Genomic DNA, 20,022 nt, shown 5'->3' with positions numbered 1-20,022 from the left:
CCCCTCGCACCGATCGTGTCTGTACGTGGTATTCCAAACGGTGAACGAGAGAATAGATTTTACATCAATCTTCATCATCATCATCATCATCATCATCATCATCATCATCATCATCATCATCATCATCCGACCCCCTGTGTCTGCTGGTTTTCATTCCAACTGAGCTCTCAATTACTTAACTAGATCCTTAATTGAACTGAATTTTCTTAATTAGACCTTTTTAATTGTTATCAGCTTTTAAACAGTTGCAGAGTTCAAGCTACTTATAAAATGTTACAGCTAACTTGAAATCTGCAACTGTGTAAGAGCTGAAAACAATTGAAAAGGTATAATTAAGCAAATCATCAGTTCAATTAAAGGTTCAGTTAAGTAATTGAGAGCTCAGTTGGAAAAGCAGCTGACACAGGGGGTCCCCAGGACCAGGGTTGAGATCCGCTGATCTAGACGTTCCAGATTGCATTTGGCTATAATCTGATAAGCGCTCGATATAAATATATGTACTCTACAATTACCACGTGATTACGAGGAACCTCTGTATGTGCATGCACGGGCTAGTACAAATGACAGTTCCGATATTTGTATTTTCTTTTATTTATTTTTTTTACTAAAATTATACATTCTATGTCTATCCAGAGCACAGCCAGAACCTCTAAAATATAAAACATGCTTTCGGAGACAAGCCTTGGATTTCAAGTTTTCAGACTTTAAAAAAAGAATCAAAATACAGCATTTAAAAAAAAATTAAATTAAAAATCTTAATTAAAATCTAAAAACGTACAAGTTAAATCAGTGCTCCATGCACAATGTGACATGTGGTGCATTTTATTTTGAAAAGGCTATGGAGAGATTTCCAGCGCAGAATGGACTCAGGTTTATTGACTGTGGATTAGCATACCCTTGGTTAACATTGGGGATGAAATGCGCTGCTGCCCTGGCATTTACAATTGGCTCAGGGGCTCTGCCACACTCCAGGTCATTGTAACTAATGAAGCTTTGAACCCGCATTCCAGATTAACAGATTCTTCTCCTTACACCAGCTGCTTTTTCAGATATAATGAGCTGGCTTTAATGTTTAATTAGATGTTAACAGTTTAAAACTACTGTATTCATGTCCTTTTAATTGAGGAAATTCATGTTTAAAAAAGACCCCGACCCCCCCCACAATGATTTTTACTGAATGAAATGAAAAAATATGTACAAATTTCAACGCTTCTTAACTGCCATCTGTTTGCCACAAAATATATATATATATATATATATATATTTTTTAAACAGTATCAGCAACTAAAATCCAATTTTTATACATATATACTGAAAACTGACATTTCCTTCCATTTATATTTTACACATATAGTACAGTACATGGTATATATGTGGCTGTATGTTCTCCTCGATTTCTAAGCTTGAGTTTAATTGTTAACCCTCTCCAAAATAATTTAATTAAAAACAGCAGGCAAGGCAACTTAACAAAAAAAGTTTTGGTTTTACAACATTGCCCTTCCCCCCCCCAATCTGTAATAAAAAAAAAAAAAATTGACCACTTGATTTGATTTTGCAGGGCAACCCTAAAGAGAGCAAGCCAAACAGAGAAATTGATTTTTAATTGTAATTTCTAATACACCTACAGTACAGCGCTCCCTCGTTCATTCACCATTCAATAATGAACTCATTTGGTTAATTCACCACTGGATAGATAGATTTTCCTGTATAAGGGCCCATCACAAATTCATTGGGCAATATTTGTATATTTTTTTGATAATTAAGTCAGATAGCAAAATAAAGAGGGAAGGCTGTATTATTAATAAAAAACACCATTAAAGTGATACATTGCTACAAATTAAGCATCAATTAGCATCACCTGGCTTTAAGGTATACCGAAACACTGAACACAGCATTAACACAACACAACAACACAGAACGAGGACACGAGGACCTTAACCAAAGAAATGAATGACAGCGCTGTGCTGTATGTGCACCCTGGCTCATTCAGACACGGGACAGGAAATTTAAAGTCACGTCTCGGGATACCAAAATGTAATTACTAGCGTGTGGAGAAGGGCGATTTGGACACAAAGAGGTCGATCAACCCCAAAGTGCTGCGAAATTAATTAACAACATGCATCCGGAGAGATTCCTGTGTTGGAAATTTACAATACAAGAGCTGACTCCGGCGTTATTGACCAGCATTGAGATATGCAGTGCTGTACAACAGCAAGAACAATACATTGTGTGCCCTTCACACACACACACGCAAAAAACACCCAGAACTATTAACAGTGCTGCATTTAGAAATACTAAAATGTATCGAGTTCGGTGGCACATTTTTCGACGGGAAGTTTGTTGTTTGACATTGAACTGAAGTTCCTTTTAGTATTTTTAAAAGCAGTAAGCAAGCAACTTCTTGAGTCGTCCAAACTCATAGAACACGTTATAAATGAGGTTGTTTTGGAACGCAGGAACACAGCGCGACGCAGGGTTAGGTTTTGTGCTTTCTCAAACATTGCCGTGATTCTCTTTGGATACGACAGCTTAAAATATTTGGATATTGCAACATTTCAAATAAGAGGGGCATTAATCAAAACTTACAGTTCATTCTTGCAACGCTCTCCGAATATCTGGGAGGATTTAAATGTAATAACTCCTGAGATAACTCTTCACCGTACAGCTTTTCAATTCATTTTCTGCTGTTTTTTTTTTTTTTTTTTTTTTTTTTTTTTAAATTGTCCGATGTCTTTGCACACCAATTAACTTTTCACCTGGGAAAACGTTTTTCAAAATACATTCCTGGAATAAACTGTGTGAATAGGGGGCCATGTTCTTTTAATCTCATTCACACTGCTGTGATGATGTACTAATTGAATTCCAATCAATACTGTGCATGCTCACTTTATTACAGAGAATCATCCTTCCACAAAACATTTTTCAACTTAAATCAATGTTGATATCCCGGTCGGTCACGGCATGTGTAATTGTACCATGTTAGGTTAATCGAGGGGCATCTATTTGCAAAGTCTTGGCAGGGAAGTATCTCTTACCCCATAGAGGAGTTCACATAAACATGTCTGTATATTAAATTTAAAGTATTGTGACTGAAAGGGATAGGACACTTATTTAAAACGCCATTGTAAAATTATTTAGATATTCATTAAGCCCAGTTTAAAACATATTAAGACTGCATAATTATATCACGTGAAAGACTTTTGCAAGAAATAGTGTAAATACTTTTTCCACACCGTAAAATCCAGTTCCACTAAGTGTACCACGGCATCTTGAAAGCTTGTGTTTCGAAATCGAAAGGATGCATTGCTCCAGTATAAAGCAATCCTGGAAGCAGGTTGTGGTGCGGTCAAGCTGCAAGACCAGGCAGCACTAAGTAAGAACAATGTTACAATACCTTCCACAGTTCCACATGTCCGAACACAATTTACAAGAGCACGCAACCAATGATCTAATTCGAACCTGAATTATTTCTAAATACAAACTGAGATTAAGTTAAAAACAGAATTTTAGTTTGGAAAATTGATTCATTCCGCAACGTTGTGCGGAATACAAAGACGGCCCAAAAACCAAGTATGAAGAAATATCGATCACTAAAACATAGAAGCTAACCACATCGTACACACACTCTGCGGCTTATTTAACATTTAACCCAGAGCCAGAAACTTACACCCTCAAAAAAAATTAATAAAATGGAATTTAGCAACAAATGTGAATATTCATATAAATCTTGTTTAAGGAAAGGGGACCTGTTTGGCAACAAACACAGCGATCGCAAAACTGATGAAGGACTGCATCATTTTCACATCAGTTGCGGGTTTGATAGTAGGGACTAGCCGGTCTCAAGAAAATCTTTCAGGTTTGCAAATCATACAAAGAAAACTAAATGTAAAAAATAAATAAATAAAATACATTAATACTAAAAGACATTGGGGGGGGGGATTGATTTTTTTCTGCGTATTACTGCAGGTTATAATTATAATGTTATTCCTGCCAGGTGACCACTTAGATACAAAGGCCATTTACCAAGCAGCACTTAAAGTCTGGATTTTCCACTGAGACAGAAAATGTTTCACTAATTGAGGAAGCACTGTTGCTGAACTTTGAAAACTAGATTACAGGTTGACATACGATATAGGCTACACACAAACGCTGCAGTATTTATTGCAGTTAATCCTTGCTGTAAATACAGAATTAGTGTAAGTCGTTGGTATTCAGAAAGTATTATGTGTGAACGAACGCTTAATTTCAGTGCAAATTCGTATTTAGTAAAGTGTTAGTCAGGACATGTTCCATGGATTGTTTTAAAGCCTTGATCAACATTAATTTATCATGAGTGACAGAGAAAATAAGCATAGAGCGTACTGGTGTGAACCAGACAGTCCTTTCTTTGTATGGGGGCAAGGACTTTGCTAGTGCAAAATAAATTGGTTTATATCTCACTAGGTAGAAGGCAATGAATTGTGGTTTTGTCACTCTGTAGTATAAAATGCATCTATAATTTACCAGCAAAAACATAAGACAAAGATCTGTACTCATTTCATAATTTGTTTGGCGTTCATTTACAAAATAAATTAAAAAACAATTGAAATACGTTTTAAGTACCTAACAGCATATATGCTAAAAATAGGTATACAGCTATGGCCAAAAGTTTTGCATCACCTAGAATTTTAGGGTTGACACAATTTAAAAAAAAAAAAACTATATGAAAATAATTTAGATATTTTATTTAACATCATGTAATCAAAGAAACTACAAAATGATATCGCAAAAAGTCTACCGGAAGCCATAACAGTAGCACAGTATTTCATGTTAGATTTGAAAATATATATTTTTTTAATTTTTCAGTTTTTTCGTTTACAAAGCGGTGTGTAATTCAATATGTTAACGTAACATTATTCAGCAGGTTTCATTCGACTTTATGAAGCAAAATGAGTTCATTCTAGAGGGGGCTGCAAAACTTAACCATAGCTGTACACAGTTCATTATTTTTTTTTTGCTTTTTAAATGTAATATTCCAAGTGGGGCAACCCAACTAAAACTTTATTACAATTAATTCAATATAATGTTTATTATAACATTTTCAAATAGAAAGACGTAACTATAAATTTCCTGTTGAAATTCTTTACAGTCTATTAAATGTGCTACATGAAAAATGAAATATTGTGGTAAATCGCTAAATGTTCGATTATATAATTTCTATACTGTGAAGAATGGGTTTCTATATCTTTGTTAGTGGAACACAGCAAATTTAAAAAAATGGAAAACAAATGACTATAAACAATTATTTACACATAAAACAGTTACAAAATCTTTGGTCACAATCACAAAATCTCATTTGGAAAAAATATATAAAAGTATATTTTATTTGAAAATGTGTGTGTTATTTACAGCTTTTATTCTTTAGTCTGACCAAATACTTTGACTGCCTGGATATCCACACTAACGATTAAAAAAAAATGAAACTAAGATTTTTTAAAAAATGAAACCGTTTTTCTGGCTTTGCCGCTGTATTCAGAAGGCCTTTCCAACAAGCTGCTTTTCTTGCGAGTTCTCGCTTTGGCACGCCTCTCGCTTTCTTGTTTGCTATCCCCTGCTCCCCCAGCTGCACCCCATACTTTTTCTCTTTATCTATAAAGACATCTGTGTGTGCCAAACGACATGACTAGTACAGTACAAAATGCAGCTTAAATGTCTTTTGTAGTTTAGATACTTGAGATTAGATTGTATCTCGCCATACATAAGTAAAATCAGACCATATGATCCAGACTACGCAACACACACCCATACTATATCATATGGAAGCATGGTCAAACCACAGGAGTATCATTTCAAACAGAATGAGCAAGAATGGGGACAATGAGTGGAGCCGACCGGGAGTTAACCTGGCAATACATGTCCATGCAACAAATATACAGGGTTGCTGTGGAGCCCCAAAATATAGCAAGCCTACTTGGTATTGCTTTGATAACAAAAGTCTTCATTAATAAAATATTAAATTGTAATAATTAAAACAATAATAAGAAGAATAAGAAAACTTAACAAACAAATTGCAGTGATGTTGAAGCTATATTATGCTACTCTGGAGATCTGAACATTTCAGTACAGAAACTTACTTGCACGTAATCTTTCTAATTAAACCCTTTTTTTAATTTCCCAAAATGATGTTAAGTGGGCTGAAAATCAGGCGTACGACTGACACACGTGATATTAATCTGAGCTTTACATGAAGTGATATTATCAGGACCATGATATTCTGTCCGGGACATTTCAATGTGGTGATAATAAGCAGAGGTGACATTAACAGGAGTGATACTACAATATTATACAATCAAACCTGCTTCAATGACACACAAATCTATATAGTGTACAGGTTACAGAAACATGTGGAAACCTAAGCATCTATAGCTGCATCTTAATCTACTATACTTACATTATCCTTCACTATTTATCTATAACAAATTACACGTATTAAAATAAGAATCTAAAAATAAGGAAGATATTAATTATACAGCACACCCTCGCTATAACGACCTTCATTGTAACGAACGTGGCCCCTGGACCCCAAATAAAAAAATCACAAGCACACACTGTCAACATCCGGCTCTGTACGCACAGGATGCCACCTCCGCAGTGAAGTCAACTCTTCTGTCTTAATAAAAAGCGTGCGCTGTGTAACTGCCTCGAACGAAAATCATTTTATGTTCCAACAAAGCTGGAAACTGTATTGATCGTTTGTCAAAAAGCACTCTGAATTTTGGCTTGTTCAGCAAACATGCGGCAAAGCAAAATTGATTAAAAGAAACACAAAAATAAAATTCTAGGATCTGATGAACTTTTCATGTCGGGTTGATTTGGAATAAAAACTCAGTTTGGGATTCTTGCATGTTGGATTAGATTTGGGGCACTTTGAAACGGTTCATGACATTGATTTGAAATAAAAGTCCAGCTTCATTCAATTTGGTATTTCTGCTTTTTGTACTGCGTTTTAATTTGTTAACAGCTAGAATAAAGACGAGATGAACATGCACATGTAATTCTACTTGTATTCACAATCTCATCTCATTAGCTTACTCCAACAGTGTATCGTTCGTTTTGATTGTCCTTTCGTTATAACGAACCCCTCAATATAAAGAACAAAAAGGCTTGGACCCCAACAGGTTTGTTATAGTGCGGGTGTACTGTAGTGTATGATTTTGTAAAATCAACAAATATCAAATTTAAAACAATGTATATTTCTTGATCAAACCCAGTTAGAATAAGACACAGGATAAGAAGCTAATCATTTATTTTTTTTACTCCTTAATGTAGTTTCCTAATCTAATAACTACACTCCGCACTGCCAGATTCAGTTTAACCTACCACTCAAAACACCACCATATCATTTCATCCCCCGCACCACCTCCTTTAAAAAGGAAAGCTCCACTCTAAATTCCTGTACGGCCCAAGCACAATTGGGTTGGACACATAGTTTCTCCGCCTTTGATTCCTTTTCCAGTATCACAAATGAATGCGAGTTCTCTCACAATAAGGTTCCAGTCATTGCTCGCCCTTTCCAGGACTCTTAAGAATCCTGCAAGGCCCTAGATCACTTCTGTTTAAAATGAGGAGTTCTGTACTTGGAAATACATGTATGGAGTACGAGAAGCTGTCCTGCCAAGACTTTGAACATTTTATAAAGTATAGCCTAGATGGTATGACCCAATTATACATGCAGTGACCAAAGGGTTTATAGTTGAATCCAATTGTACAAAACAAAGTTCCCCGTAAAGCCAAGTTTCTAACTTTCATTCCTCAGAATAAAATACACAGAGAAATACAATGAAGACTGGAAGAAACTCAAAATCACCCCTACAGTTTAGACGGCATGCCTCTATGTTTGTTTGCGAGTTACAGCACACATTGCGCTGATTGAACTTCAGAGGAAGTTGTCTTTTTTTTTATTAAGGCATGTTTCGGGTACTGCAAGTTTTTGCAAACTTTTTTTTTTTTTTTTTAAATTACAATTTAAAAGTACAGTAATATAAAAATAAATCTATTCTTATTGAATCTCATGGTATTTTTGGGTGCCACTGCATGTCAGAAAGAGATCATTGTAGCTTCTCGTGAGAAAGTCCATTTAAATAAGGTGTTATTATACAGTATTGGCACAGCACAGAATTCCTTGAAATGTAATTGTATCATCTGAGAACACAAAGATTTATTTATTTATTTATTTTGTAATTCAAAAGATCAGTGTTAAATTATTATAATTTTAATTGTGAACTTTTTAAACCCAAAGCAAATTCACCTGTATGGAAATAAGATTGTTAATTTTCTGCTGTGTGATTGAAGAGAACATAATTTGACTGATATTCCTAATTTTTTCCAACCATCTATTGCTGAGGGCGCGCAAAATAATTTTAGCCACTTGCTGTATTTTCAGTCGCCTGCTAAGCATGTTTTTAAAATGACTACAAACACAGCAAAGTTCACATCCCTGCTTACTCTCCAGTTACTGAATTATGATTGAAAATGACTTTTAGTATTTCTAAACTCAGTGCTACTGAATGTTTAATAGTGAAATTAAATCATCTAAATGTATAAATGCACAGTATGCTTAAACCCAAGCTAACTTTTACCAATGCACTTCAAAGCCATGCCTCTGAATGATCCCTGTTGTTGTGGCTTATCCCACATAGCACTGTAGGCAGCCCCTATGCAACTCACACTGCGCTTTGACAACCCTTCAAATCGCAGTGCTAAATATCCATCAAGTGTCCAAACACAGCCCCTGATCAAGCCTCCTTTTCTCTTGCAAAATGCCCTCCATCCCATTGCTTTTTGCTTAATTGATTTCTGTTTCTCCTGTAATCATTTGTCAAACATATTTAGAGAAAGGCCAGCATAAAGGATTTGGGTATTCAATTCCAGTCACGCCGCTACTTTCTATAGAGAGTAACTCAAACAAGCGCAGACATCTCAGAAATCCAACCTAACTCGCTCTCCAAAATGATGACCACCATCTACTGCCAAAGGAATGCTGGGAGCCACGACTGCTACAGTGCGCTGGGACTCATTAGGAAGGACAATGGGTTTAATCAACACCACTAGAAAATATCAGGACTCTTCAGGTGTTATATGAAAAGCTATTGTGGAGAAATATTGTTTAAAAGTTCAACTCGGCTATATTTTGCTCACAGGTGATATAAAGTACAAAGTAATACAGTATATGAATTAGTACATTTGAGTACTTCCAAATACTAAAAACTATAAATATGTTTTAAACAATAAAGGGTGCCTCTGCTATAACGGGCTAAACCATCCATGTTGTTCTAAAACACTATATAAAAAAATAAATACATAAAAATAAATAAATAAATGTCTTGTATAGTACAAAAGCCCAAGTAAGTCTGAAGTCTGAGTAAATACATTCAGCTTTTTCGCAGTTTTAAAAACGGCTCCTAAAAGCCTTTTCCCCCCCTGCGCTACACAGCACGCTTGATGGAGCGGGCACCATCCACCGCCGTTACACTGGCAAACACAACCCAGAGAGAGATACACCGTAAATATAGTCGATATATTTAGTCGTATCCACATACCCCACAGCAATACAGACACTCCGTTCATTAATATAGTGTTCATATATAATGAAACACAAACAGAAGATTTATATTTGGGACTCAGAATGTATATATGCGAGACAACAAATATTCAAGTTCTGAACAGCAAACTAACTATCGTGTTCAACTAAGATAAATCACAAAATCGATTTACATTCATGCGGCGCCTGCTGATGTATGTGGCGTACATTGTAAGAGCCGCTTAGTTTGGTTAAATATTACAATCCGTTTGGTATTATTTTGTGAAAAGTACACCTGTGTTTTAGTGAAGGATGGGGGTAAAAAAAAAAAAGTCTGGGGGTAAAAAAATAAGTTTGCTTAACAAGAAATGTGGCCTTTTTCTCAGCAAAAACCACGACTGTCCCTAAAGAAGAAAAAAATATATTAAAATCTAAATTGAATATTCCTCAGCCGTTTGCAGTACTGACGCCATGGGGGGTTGACTGGAGAGGGAAAGCTTGATCATTAATTGGTAGCAAATGGTGGTAAATCAGATGGCATTATTTTAAAATAAATAGTGCAGGTCGGGGCAAATCTCCCTAGACGATACTAGACATATTGGGTTTGCTATTCGAGTCTCGTTCTTCCAGTCCGCAGCGCTACGAGAAACTTCCAGACAAGGAGTTCATGAAGGCTAAACGAGTTACCGCGTGCCCCGCAGCAAAATACCTGGAGTGGATTAGAGACTACAACGCCACAGATACCACAGTCTCACCCGAAACCGAGACAGCGTGTTATTATCATAATACCCGTATCCACGTACTAGTAATAAGAGACATATTTCACAAATAAAACACATGATTAAATAGTGATACATTAGGGTCTAAAGGGTCTGGAAACGCCATAAGAAAAGTTGTAGGCTAGTAGTTGTTTGGCTGGGCTTCAGTCTGATGCAGGAGTGGCGTTTGTTAGTTTACATAATGTTTGTTGTGGTTGTTGCTTACCTGTAGTTCGTGCTGTTCCAGTAGACGGCATACCGGTCTGTGATGACTTTTCCCGAGTCGTCCGCCCAGAGAGAGACCCACCACACAAGGGATAAGACTAGCAGGGTCAACTCCAGCTGGAACATTATGGCTAGCCTCGACAATGTGATAAAAGAAAGAAATAGTAATAATAATAATAATAATAGTGTCAACTCAACATCTAAATATCATATGAAGAATTTTCACTTTCCAATCCGCATACAACAGAACAGGTCGGCTATCGAACCTCGTTTGCGCCTTGCTGACGGTGTCATTGGAATTTATCAATACAGGGATCAGTGATTTTACAGACAGCGTATTTGTTTATTGTTGAATAGGTCTTCTTCTTTCAGGTTTCTCCCAAATACCCAAAGGGTTACCGATATGTCTTTTTCTTCGACTCTATTAGAAGTACTGCACTGTAAATTATTTCTGACAACGATGATCAGTCTAGTGGTATTCAAGCATGGTGTGTTTTTATCACGCCTTCTCCAAAGCACCGGTATATAACCACCTTCTCACACTATCTGTTATTTTAAAAATCTTCCAGAAAATGTCACAAATCCGAAATATCATTCATGCATTTCCCTTTTAAATCCATCCTCGTGTACCGCATAACTTGCTAAAACTTTCGCCTCATCTTGCAAACACAGTATTGCAAGCATCCAGTAACAACACACGGGTCCGTCGGTGCAGCAGCAGACAGGCAAGCGAAAACAGCTACTAAAACAAAATACATCCAGACCTTTTTTTGCTTTGTATTCCCGTGCAAATTTCAATTCTTTAAAAATACGACGCGTTTTTTTTTAAAGAAAACAGCAACTTCTCATTTCGAAAAAAAAGGCACATTAAAACTGGTTGCTAGCTCCTTTCACAAAAAGCGCCGCTTTGCCTTTCATGCATCTTTGCAGACAGCAATGCTCGAGCAGTGCGTTCAAACTGCAAATGAAATCCGAACCCCCTTGGAAATCCTTAGACCTGAGCTTTCCCCGGCAGTCTCCTTCCCGCAGACGGACAGCAGTACGAGTCTAGCGAGGAGCCCCTTGCTTTTTCTGAAAAGTTGATGGTTTTAAAACCTCAGCATTCTGCTCTTGGCAGTACTAAAACCAGAAGCAGCTACTGCTGCTGCTGTAGTTGGTTACAAAGTTGCGGCGAAGAAAAGGCAAGTTTCCGCCCCCTGTCTGCCTGCCTGACGCCGCGCTTCTCCGTTGTTTTATACCACAACGTTTTGTGTGCAACACAGCCCAATGGCACTGACATTGTTCACTTCCTGGCTTGAGACTCTCCCTCCGCTGGTTCTGCTCCTGTCTTCACTCACTCCCTACGTCCCTCGGGGCGGGGCTGCGAGGTACTTGCAGGCTACCTCGGTCACTTCGTCTTCTTCAGTCGCCGGCTAACACTGGAATCAATAAACGGCTCTATTTTGTTACAAATGTGGTTTTAACTGAAACACCTTGTATGAATAATTCAGTTTGAACTGCACGTGGACATTTATTTTGCATGGTTTGTGTCTGTGTATTTTTCTGGTTATAAACAGTGTAACACGAAATACTCGTTTCTGTTGCTGTGTTTTTAGACAGAACTTTTATGTGCATGCACAATGCATGGGGTACAATAGACCAATGAACTCTTGAATTGTATCCTAACTCAAAATGGCATTCATCACAAAGATTCATACAGTCCTTTTAATTCTACACAGAAGTCACTACAGTATTCCATAGGGGTTCCAGGATGTTAAAAATTCTAAAGTTCTACCAGTTTGCCTCTTTTGACTGAAACTTACAGGAAGATGAATTTATTACAGCATCAATTATCGAATTATCCCCAAAACAGCCCTTAACACCTTAGCCAATCAGTATAGTGAAAAAGTAGGCTGCCATGACCTACTTTCACAGAGCATGAAATTAAAGGTGCCATGAAGAACATCACCCAAAACATAGCCTTCAATAACTCCAGCTACTGTATGTCGAATATTGCACTGTAACAGATGCCAGTCAGGGTAAGGAATGTAGAATATACCTAACTTGAAATAGCATCAGAGCAGCATTGAAGGGACTCCATACACCACACTGCATAGAGGTCTCCCATCCACATACTGACCAGGCACAGGTCTGCTTTAGCATCTGAGATTGAGCAGCACTGTGCTCCACAGTGGCGCAGCTGCTGGCTGTATGTTACTCTTTTAGATAAATGACTGCTGCCGACTAATGTGTCTGGATAGAGTGTTTGCATCTCAATTGATCAGCCTGGAGTAAACGATGTTACACTAATGCATCAACTACTATAAGAGAAAAACATGTTCCTTTTAGCAAAATAGTGTATACTTTATAATAAGTGACAGCAATTCAAATGTAATTATGTGTAAGCTACTAAACACGTTACAAAATGAGAAGACAACAACTTGATTGAACGGGTGATGGGCAAGGTGTGGCCACTTCATTAGGGAGGTCTAGGCACAGCTTGAGACAATGAGCCACATGTCCTTTGATGAACCGTGCAGTATATATGGCCCGGAGGAGTTAGCTGGCCTTAAGAGGTGAGTGTAAGGAACGGGTGAGCAAGCCACTTTGTTGATGCTGGATCATTGGGATCCTGGAAGACATGACAACGTTTTGGGATCATTCAGCAACTAGGAATCAGACAAGCATTCATGGGCACCCCCCTCATTCATAAAATGTCTTATGTTCTTCATCACCTGTATCTAACCAATCAAAGGCCAGTGTGCCACACGTCTGTAAGAATGGGCAAGAATACTACTACTGATCAGTCTACTGTATGTGAATGGTGACTGATATGGGGAAGATGACAGCTGCAGAGGACTCTGACGAGAGTCAAAACCTCAAATATTGACTCCAGCTAGGGACCAAATAGAACACAAGGAGATACACAAAGGATGATATCCATCAAGGACAATGGGAGAGGCCTCTTAATAATGAAAAGCACCTTCCTAATAGTTCACCCACCTTTATATGATTAATTAAATTACAGCACAGCTACAATCTTCCTAGAGTTATAGAAACATTCAATAATGTATAACAGTGGTTCGAATGTCATCTTTTTAGCCTCATATTGTGTGTACGCTATAGAATATATAGAACCCCATTTTCTGCACATTTTCAGAATTTAGATGCAGTGGTTAGATTGGGCTTCTGAGTAGTTTCTTGCCAGTGTAGCCAGCGTTGCATGTGGCTGTTTAATAAAGAACCCAACAAGGCTGTTTGGTACTTGAAGCACGTTGCTGGTTCATTTAAATCAGATCTGTACACATAACTGAACAACAAGAACAGTCCCCATTTTCTTTACTCGCTCTCTCTCCCATCTTAGCTAAACAATCTCTGAGTCAATCACACAGGCATGGCAAGCCAAACATTTCTGAACCAATACCTCAAACATTCCCCATAACAATTCTTACACTCACTCTACACTGTTACATTATTGCAGTAGTTTGCCTTTGCAGTTGCAGTTCTAATAAATGTGAAGATCCAGTTAGTTAGCACAGTGGCCCTGAACAGCTTCAGTGCTAAAGAAAAACACAGTATTGATTTTTCCACCCCAGTGGCAGATACTATTTCTTCATCTGAGTTTACATTTCTTTTTTCCCCCCATTTACCTTGTTTTATGAAAACAAAAATATGTAAAACATGACATTTAATCTCAAACCCAGAACATGATCTTCACTGGGGCAAAGGGATCTAGTTAGAGTTCCAACTGGTTTCAATCTCCAGGCTGAAGTGGGGAAACGTATTATTCTTCACCTCTTTGCTTCAATGCACTGGCCACTTTATTGGAGCTTGTCTACTGGATTGGATTTGGCATCGCCTTGGTGTGGGCCAGGTTCTTTCCCCTTGATTACTCTGAAAGGCACAACAAATGCAGTACATTTTACCGAAGCATCATTGCAGATCAAGTTCACCCAGAAATGTTGCACGTGTACCCTGATGGTGACGGCTACATTCAACACAATAATGCAACCACTCCGCTGTGCCAGAATTGAATGCTTTGAGAAGCATGGCTTCCATTGCCACCACAATCCCCAGATCTCAATTCAACTGAGCATGTCTGGAATGAACTTGAGCGACTCGTCATCACGGTTATGTGCTTGCCTCTCTGGACCAGTTGTGTGAAATATCAATGACTGAATGGATTCCCCGGAGACACCTTCCAGCACCTTGTGGAGTCGATGCCCTGTTGTGTCAAGACTGTGATCTGGGCAAACAGGGACCCAACCCGCTATTAGGTACAGGTCCTTATAAATAAATATTATATATATATATATATATATATATATATAGTAAATATGTACTGGAGAGAGAGAATTATTGCCCTGAGGGAAGACTATTGTTACCAACCGGGGGCTATAATGCCCAAAGCTCCAGTCTTCCCGAGGGACATTTATTTTTCCACTATGGCTGAGTCTGCACTACCTATTTAATATGTGAGTCAGTCAAAATAATAAGTGAGGCAACTCACACAACTTTATATATTTTGTTTAAATATAGCTGATACAGCATATGTAAATAAATATTGATTGATATATTTTGTTTAAATATAGCTGATACAGCATAAGTTTTTGAAAATGTTTTTACTGTATAGTTAAGATTTTCTCTGCCTCCGACTGCCGCACAGTCCAGTTTATATCCTGCCTGTCATATTGTTTTCGTTGAATTTCATAGTCAGAAAACAGTGACAGTGACAGAATTAGTGTTTCAGTCATTTTCTCTTGTGATAGGGGAGATGAAAGATGTTCCATGTATGTTATATTTATTATATACATCTATATTGGAATATTGTAATGATCTCTAGCAATAAAACAGACCCATATATGGATGTTCAGTAAATTTAGAAGAAATCAGATTTTTCTTTTTTAGGGGGAAACTATCATTGCTCTGCTTATTACTGCAGCAAGTAGTAGCAGGAGGCGACACAGATCAATCCTATTTTTTTAGAACATTCCTGAAGAGGCAGAATCAGACTGGATCAGGAGAGAGAGAGAGAGCGAGAGCGAGAGAGAGAGAGAGAGTCACTTGATTCAATATTGATAAATATTTAACCTTGACTGGGGGAAAGAAATACAAATGAAAATTGTATCCAACCTTTCAAATGACATACAGATTAATGGTATACGGTTATTAAACATTCATAAGGTACATGCATAAATGCATTCACGATATTGTTGCAGAGCTGTGCTGTGGCAACCCTATAATATTCATTATCTACTGACAGGTGGCACTAATGGGAAACACACAGGCAGTACTCAACTAACACATATTTAATTATCCAGTCTTAACTCAGGATTTTTTTTCTGTTTTGATGAGTCAAATCATATCTCCTATTCAGAAAAAAACTTCTGTTGTTAACTTGCATCTCGCTCACAATATAATTAAATAAAACTTACCCGATATGCATTTAAATGAACTATATAGGCTTCAAATGTGCTCCTTTTGAAAGGAATACACATTACCTTGAGTTAAAGAAAGTTCTCAGTTTGCTTACCTTACTCTCAGGAAGTCTGTTACTGTTTCACGTCCTAGGTCACCTCCGCAGTGTCTTTAAAGCACGCTACTGGCTGTAAAGCATGTCAGTCAACAGGGGAAGCATCCGGTTGGTTTATGACAGGCAAGGGGTGGGGGAAATTTCACTCTCCAGGTGAATTGTCACATGACCAAATTATGAATGTGGCAATGGTCAAAACACCCTAGATCCATTAAAGATAAAAACATCTTCCATGGTAAATATTTCATTTTTCATCATCACTTGTAGGAAACATTCCCATGTCATTGACCCTTTGCCTTTGCCAAGCTTTGAAAGCCAGCTTCTTAATCACAATGCAATTCACTCAAACTGGGCTGCAATTGAGCTGATGTCACGATGATGTTAACCTCCAAAGTAAATGAATGGAGAGAGGAGTCACTGATAACAGATGTAATTAGACATCTACTCTGCAGCAGTAACTACCGTTCATAGCGTGTGTTCTGTCACTCTCTCACACCCACACTCCCCAGCTCTGCCCCAGTGTCACTCACAAGGTCTACTCCAGTGTTGTGCTGCCTGGTTCAGATTCTGTGTCAGACCCCTCGCTGTGCATGGACAGTAAATACAACTCCCTTCTCTTCAATAACAGAGCGTGACGGGGCAGTGAACTCTCTGCCGAGGCTCTGTTAAACAATGCTAACAAAGGCTCGGCATCCATTATCAACAGCACTAGAATTATAGTTTAAAAGAGCAAGGTTTTAAAATGCATTGTCTTATTGCTTATTAGCATATACACACATTGCCATGTTAAAGTTCTAACATTCAAAATAAGTGATCTCAAACTCCCAGAAGCTAAACACATGGGCTCGCCTTAGAGTACAAATTACTTATTTTCCTGTGATGTGTTGCCAATGTCATTTCCCAATGTTAAAAAAACAATTACCATTAAAGAGAGACCTTTAGCATAATGCGTGCATTTTTCATATAGAAAAACGTGTGACCTACAAAATGATGGCATTACATAGTAAATGAGATTTACGGGAAGTACTTTGTTAGCACTGCTTACTTTGAGTATTGCTTTAGACCCCTCAGACCCCAGTCCTGGATCGCTGGAGGGCCTGTTCCTAGCACCAGCTCAGGGGGCAGCGCTCTCTACACACCAGGTCCTATTTCAGCAGACAGCCTCCCCTGGGGGTTGAAGATTTTATGAGACCAATTACACCAGGTCTCCTGCAGGGATCTGCAGGGTAAATCATTTCCAGTCAGGCTTGTTCAAATATAAGCCTGCAGTTCACTTGTCCTGCCAGTCCTCCACTGACGTTATGTAAACCGACAACTGCAGCGCCCCCTGTTGACAGAGGTATGAACGGCAAATAACATCAAAAAAGAATCTGATCTATTATATTAACACCTGTATCTTCAATCAGAATTCTTTAGGTCAAAATATGAGAAACTAAATCAAGTTACAAACGTTTTTGGTTAGTGCCTTCCTCAATGGTTATATAAATAAAAATATATATAAGATAACATTTATTATATATTAAAAACCCATTGAAAATTAATTACATTTCAATGACGTAACTCACAATAACAATTATAAAAAATATATAAGATAGCATTTATTATATATTAAAAACCCTTTGAAACTTAATTGCATTTCAATGACATAACTCACAATAACAATTATAAAATTATATATAAGATAGCATTTATTATATATTAAAAACCCTTTGAAACTTAATTACATTTCAATGACATAACTCACAATAACAATTCTTAATTTTTACCATTAGTCCAGAATTAAAAAGGAACATGTCTGTAAATTCACAGCTAGAGAGAAAGAGGGTGAGGGCTATGTACAGAATATGCCATATAGAATAAGACATTGCAATGAAAACTGGGGGAGTGGTATGTACATTTAATAAGATAAGCAAATGAGGTGTTTGTATCATGGTATATTAAAATGTACAGTCTGTGGAATGTACAGACATAGAGACCCCCATATACTGTATCCCTGTAATATGATACTCCCAATATATTACCCCCACATGGTTTACAGCAAATAGATTCACTCAGGTGAGCACACAGGAAACTAGAACTTGAAAAGGATTTTAAATGGACCTATTTGGTCTTAGATCAATTTAACCGGCTTCTCAGTCCGCATCAAGTTTCCTGAACCAGTTGAGAACCAGCAAACCAGCAGCTCTGACCAGTATACACCACTGCCAAGCCTCACCATTGCTTTATAATTCACACAATGAACTGGCAACTGTTAGACAGCATAAACACTACCGCGTCTGAAACAATAGCAAGCACACAGCTTTTCAATCAAACGAAGCTTTGACTCTGTGTTCAGCTAAGAGAGGGGGGGGGGGGGGGGGGGGGGCTGCGGTGCTTCGTCCCGAATCACGTGACGTGTTTGAAGCGCTAAAGCAAGCAGCCGGATTGATTATTTGACGCGGTTACACATGAAACATATATATGTGCAATAACGCGTGGGTGACAGCGCAGCCGCTCACAATATTATGTCTGGTTATGTTCCGTCTATAAAACTGGTGCCCGTATCCTCTGTCTCTGTTATGACTGTCTAAAAAACAATACAAGTAAAATTGAAAGGAGGAAAAGGTTTCATCGAGCTTCGCTAAGCAGATAAACGGTGCTCTATAAAAAGATTATTCACAAGCGCTTTAAATGGACCGTGCTAAAGTTGGTTTGAAGTTCGATATTCATCGGATACGCAACCATTACCTTTCTCAAAACAACTTGAATGTGAAGCTGGCACACTTGTGAATATTTTCACAACCTTGTGAATCCTTGCTTCAGCTGTGCATCATTTACATTGCCTTTAGTTTTAAGCGGATTCTAATTGTGAAAGGATGTCCAGCCGCTCCGGCAGTTCCGAGCGGATTACAGAAGAGAGGATTAGGTGATGATGAGTCCCCAACATTGCAGGATTAACAACATATGTAGTTCTAAACATGGCATGTATGTTATGTTTAGAAAGAGCATTACAATAAGAGACGCATACTGAGGGAAGGCATCATCCAGCTTTCACTGTCAAACGCATATAATTAAAAGCTGGCTCCAAGTCTGAGTGCTTTACTGAAAATCCAACACAATTAAAGAGAATTCATGCATACAAGCAAAGCAGGTGAAGTCCCGGATGCAGCAGATTCACCTTTGACCGGAGGGTGTCTTTGAGGACACACAAGGCAGGAATTCCGTGCAGCTCTTATTTTAGATTATGCTATAGAGTTTTATGAGAAAGGTAGGGTTGCGAACATTGAATGAATATCACATTTCAAACCAACTTTAACACGGTTCAAAACGGCTCATAGTCGGGGCTGCGGAGTTATGATAAAGATGAGCTGGTCCCAGAAAAAATTAAACAGGTAACTAGTCTAATGGATATGTATTCATCAATTCCAAAGAGTATCACATATTTCTCATGCTGCTAAATTTGAACTAGAACTGAAGCACACGCATCTAATTAGAATGTATTTTTGTTAAATAATTAAGGCTGTCGCAATTTTAAAGATCGTATTTTCTTCGGGTGCAGGTCTTAACAACACTATTATCCACTCAGTGCCGTTACTTTCAGAGTTCCTCGCAGTGTTCTGATGGAAATGCTGAAAATCATTTAATTCAATAATTTAATGAGTTATTGTAAAAGTTTTTTGGGTTTTATATTGATTCCTCTTAAGTCCCGTTACGGGTTTGGGGTTTTTTTTTCTTTCTTTCTGTGATGCAGTATATACAGTCCATGCAATACAACATAAAGAGTAAGAATTGACTTTTTTCTCCATGCTCTGTAAATGCGCTGTGATTAAACCCACGTCGAAAGACATCGGGTCAAACTCACATCACCTGTGCAAAATAGCTGTCACTATAAAGACATGCTTCCCCCTAGTGGGCATGAGGAGCACTACATTCACATAGAAGTCAAAATCTGCGATTTATAAAGCAGCCATACAATACACTCTGTCGCA

General features: G+C 37.8%; 1 protein-coding gene and 1 long non-coding RNA gene across 3 annotated transcripts in view; both read right to left on the bottom strand.

Annotated features, from left to right (window-relative positions):
* The window catches only part of LOC117966300 (ephrin-A2-like), a 105,669-nt gene extending 93,496 nt beyond the window's left edge, over positions 1 to 12,173 (bottom strand). The window contains exon 1 of the mRNA XM_059013921.1: positions 10,544 to 12,173. Coding sequence (XP_058869904.1) covers positions 10,544 to 10,668 — 125 coding nt within the window. The 5' untranslated portion in view covers positions 10,669 to 12,173. The remainder of the gene's footprint in view (positions 1 to 10,543) is intronic.
* Positions 12,174 to 13,430: 1,257 nt separating this feature from the next.
* Positions 13,431 to 19,265, bottom strand: LOC131721027 (uncharacterized). 2 transcript variants are annotated; one of them, XR_009319821.1, is made up of 4 exons: positions 18,782 to 19,265; positions 17,100 to 17,221; positions 16,055 to 16,256; positions 13,431 to 14,415 (listed from the first exon to the last, which is right to left on the bottom strand). It is a non-coding gene; the product is annotated as an uncharacterized LOC131721027 (long non-coding RNA). The 2 variants fall into 2 exon arrangements; XR_009319822.1 differs by having other exon boundaries at positions 16,055 to 16,127.
* Between the last annotated feature and the right edge of the window lie 757 nt (positions 19,266 to 20,022).

Source organism: Acipenser ruthenus, chromosome 47 (genome assembly GCF_902713425.1).
Source record: "Acipenser ruthenus chromosome 47, fAciRut3.2 maternal haplotype, whole genome shotgun sequence".
NCBI classification, from domain to species: Eukaryota; Metazoa; Chordata; class Actinopteri; order Acipenseriformes; family Acipenseridae; genus Acipenser; species Acipenser ruthenus.
This window is presented reverse-complemented; position numbering and strand designations above follow the sequence as displayed.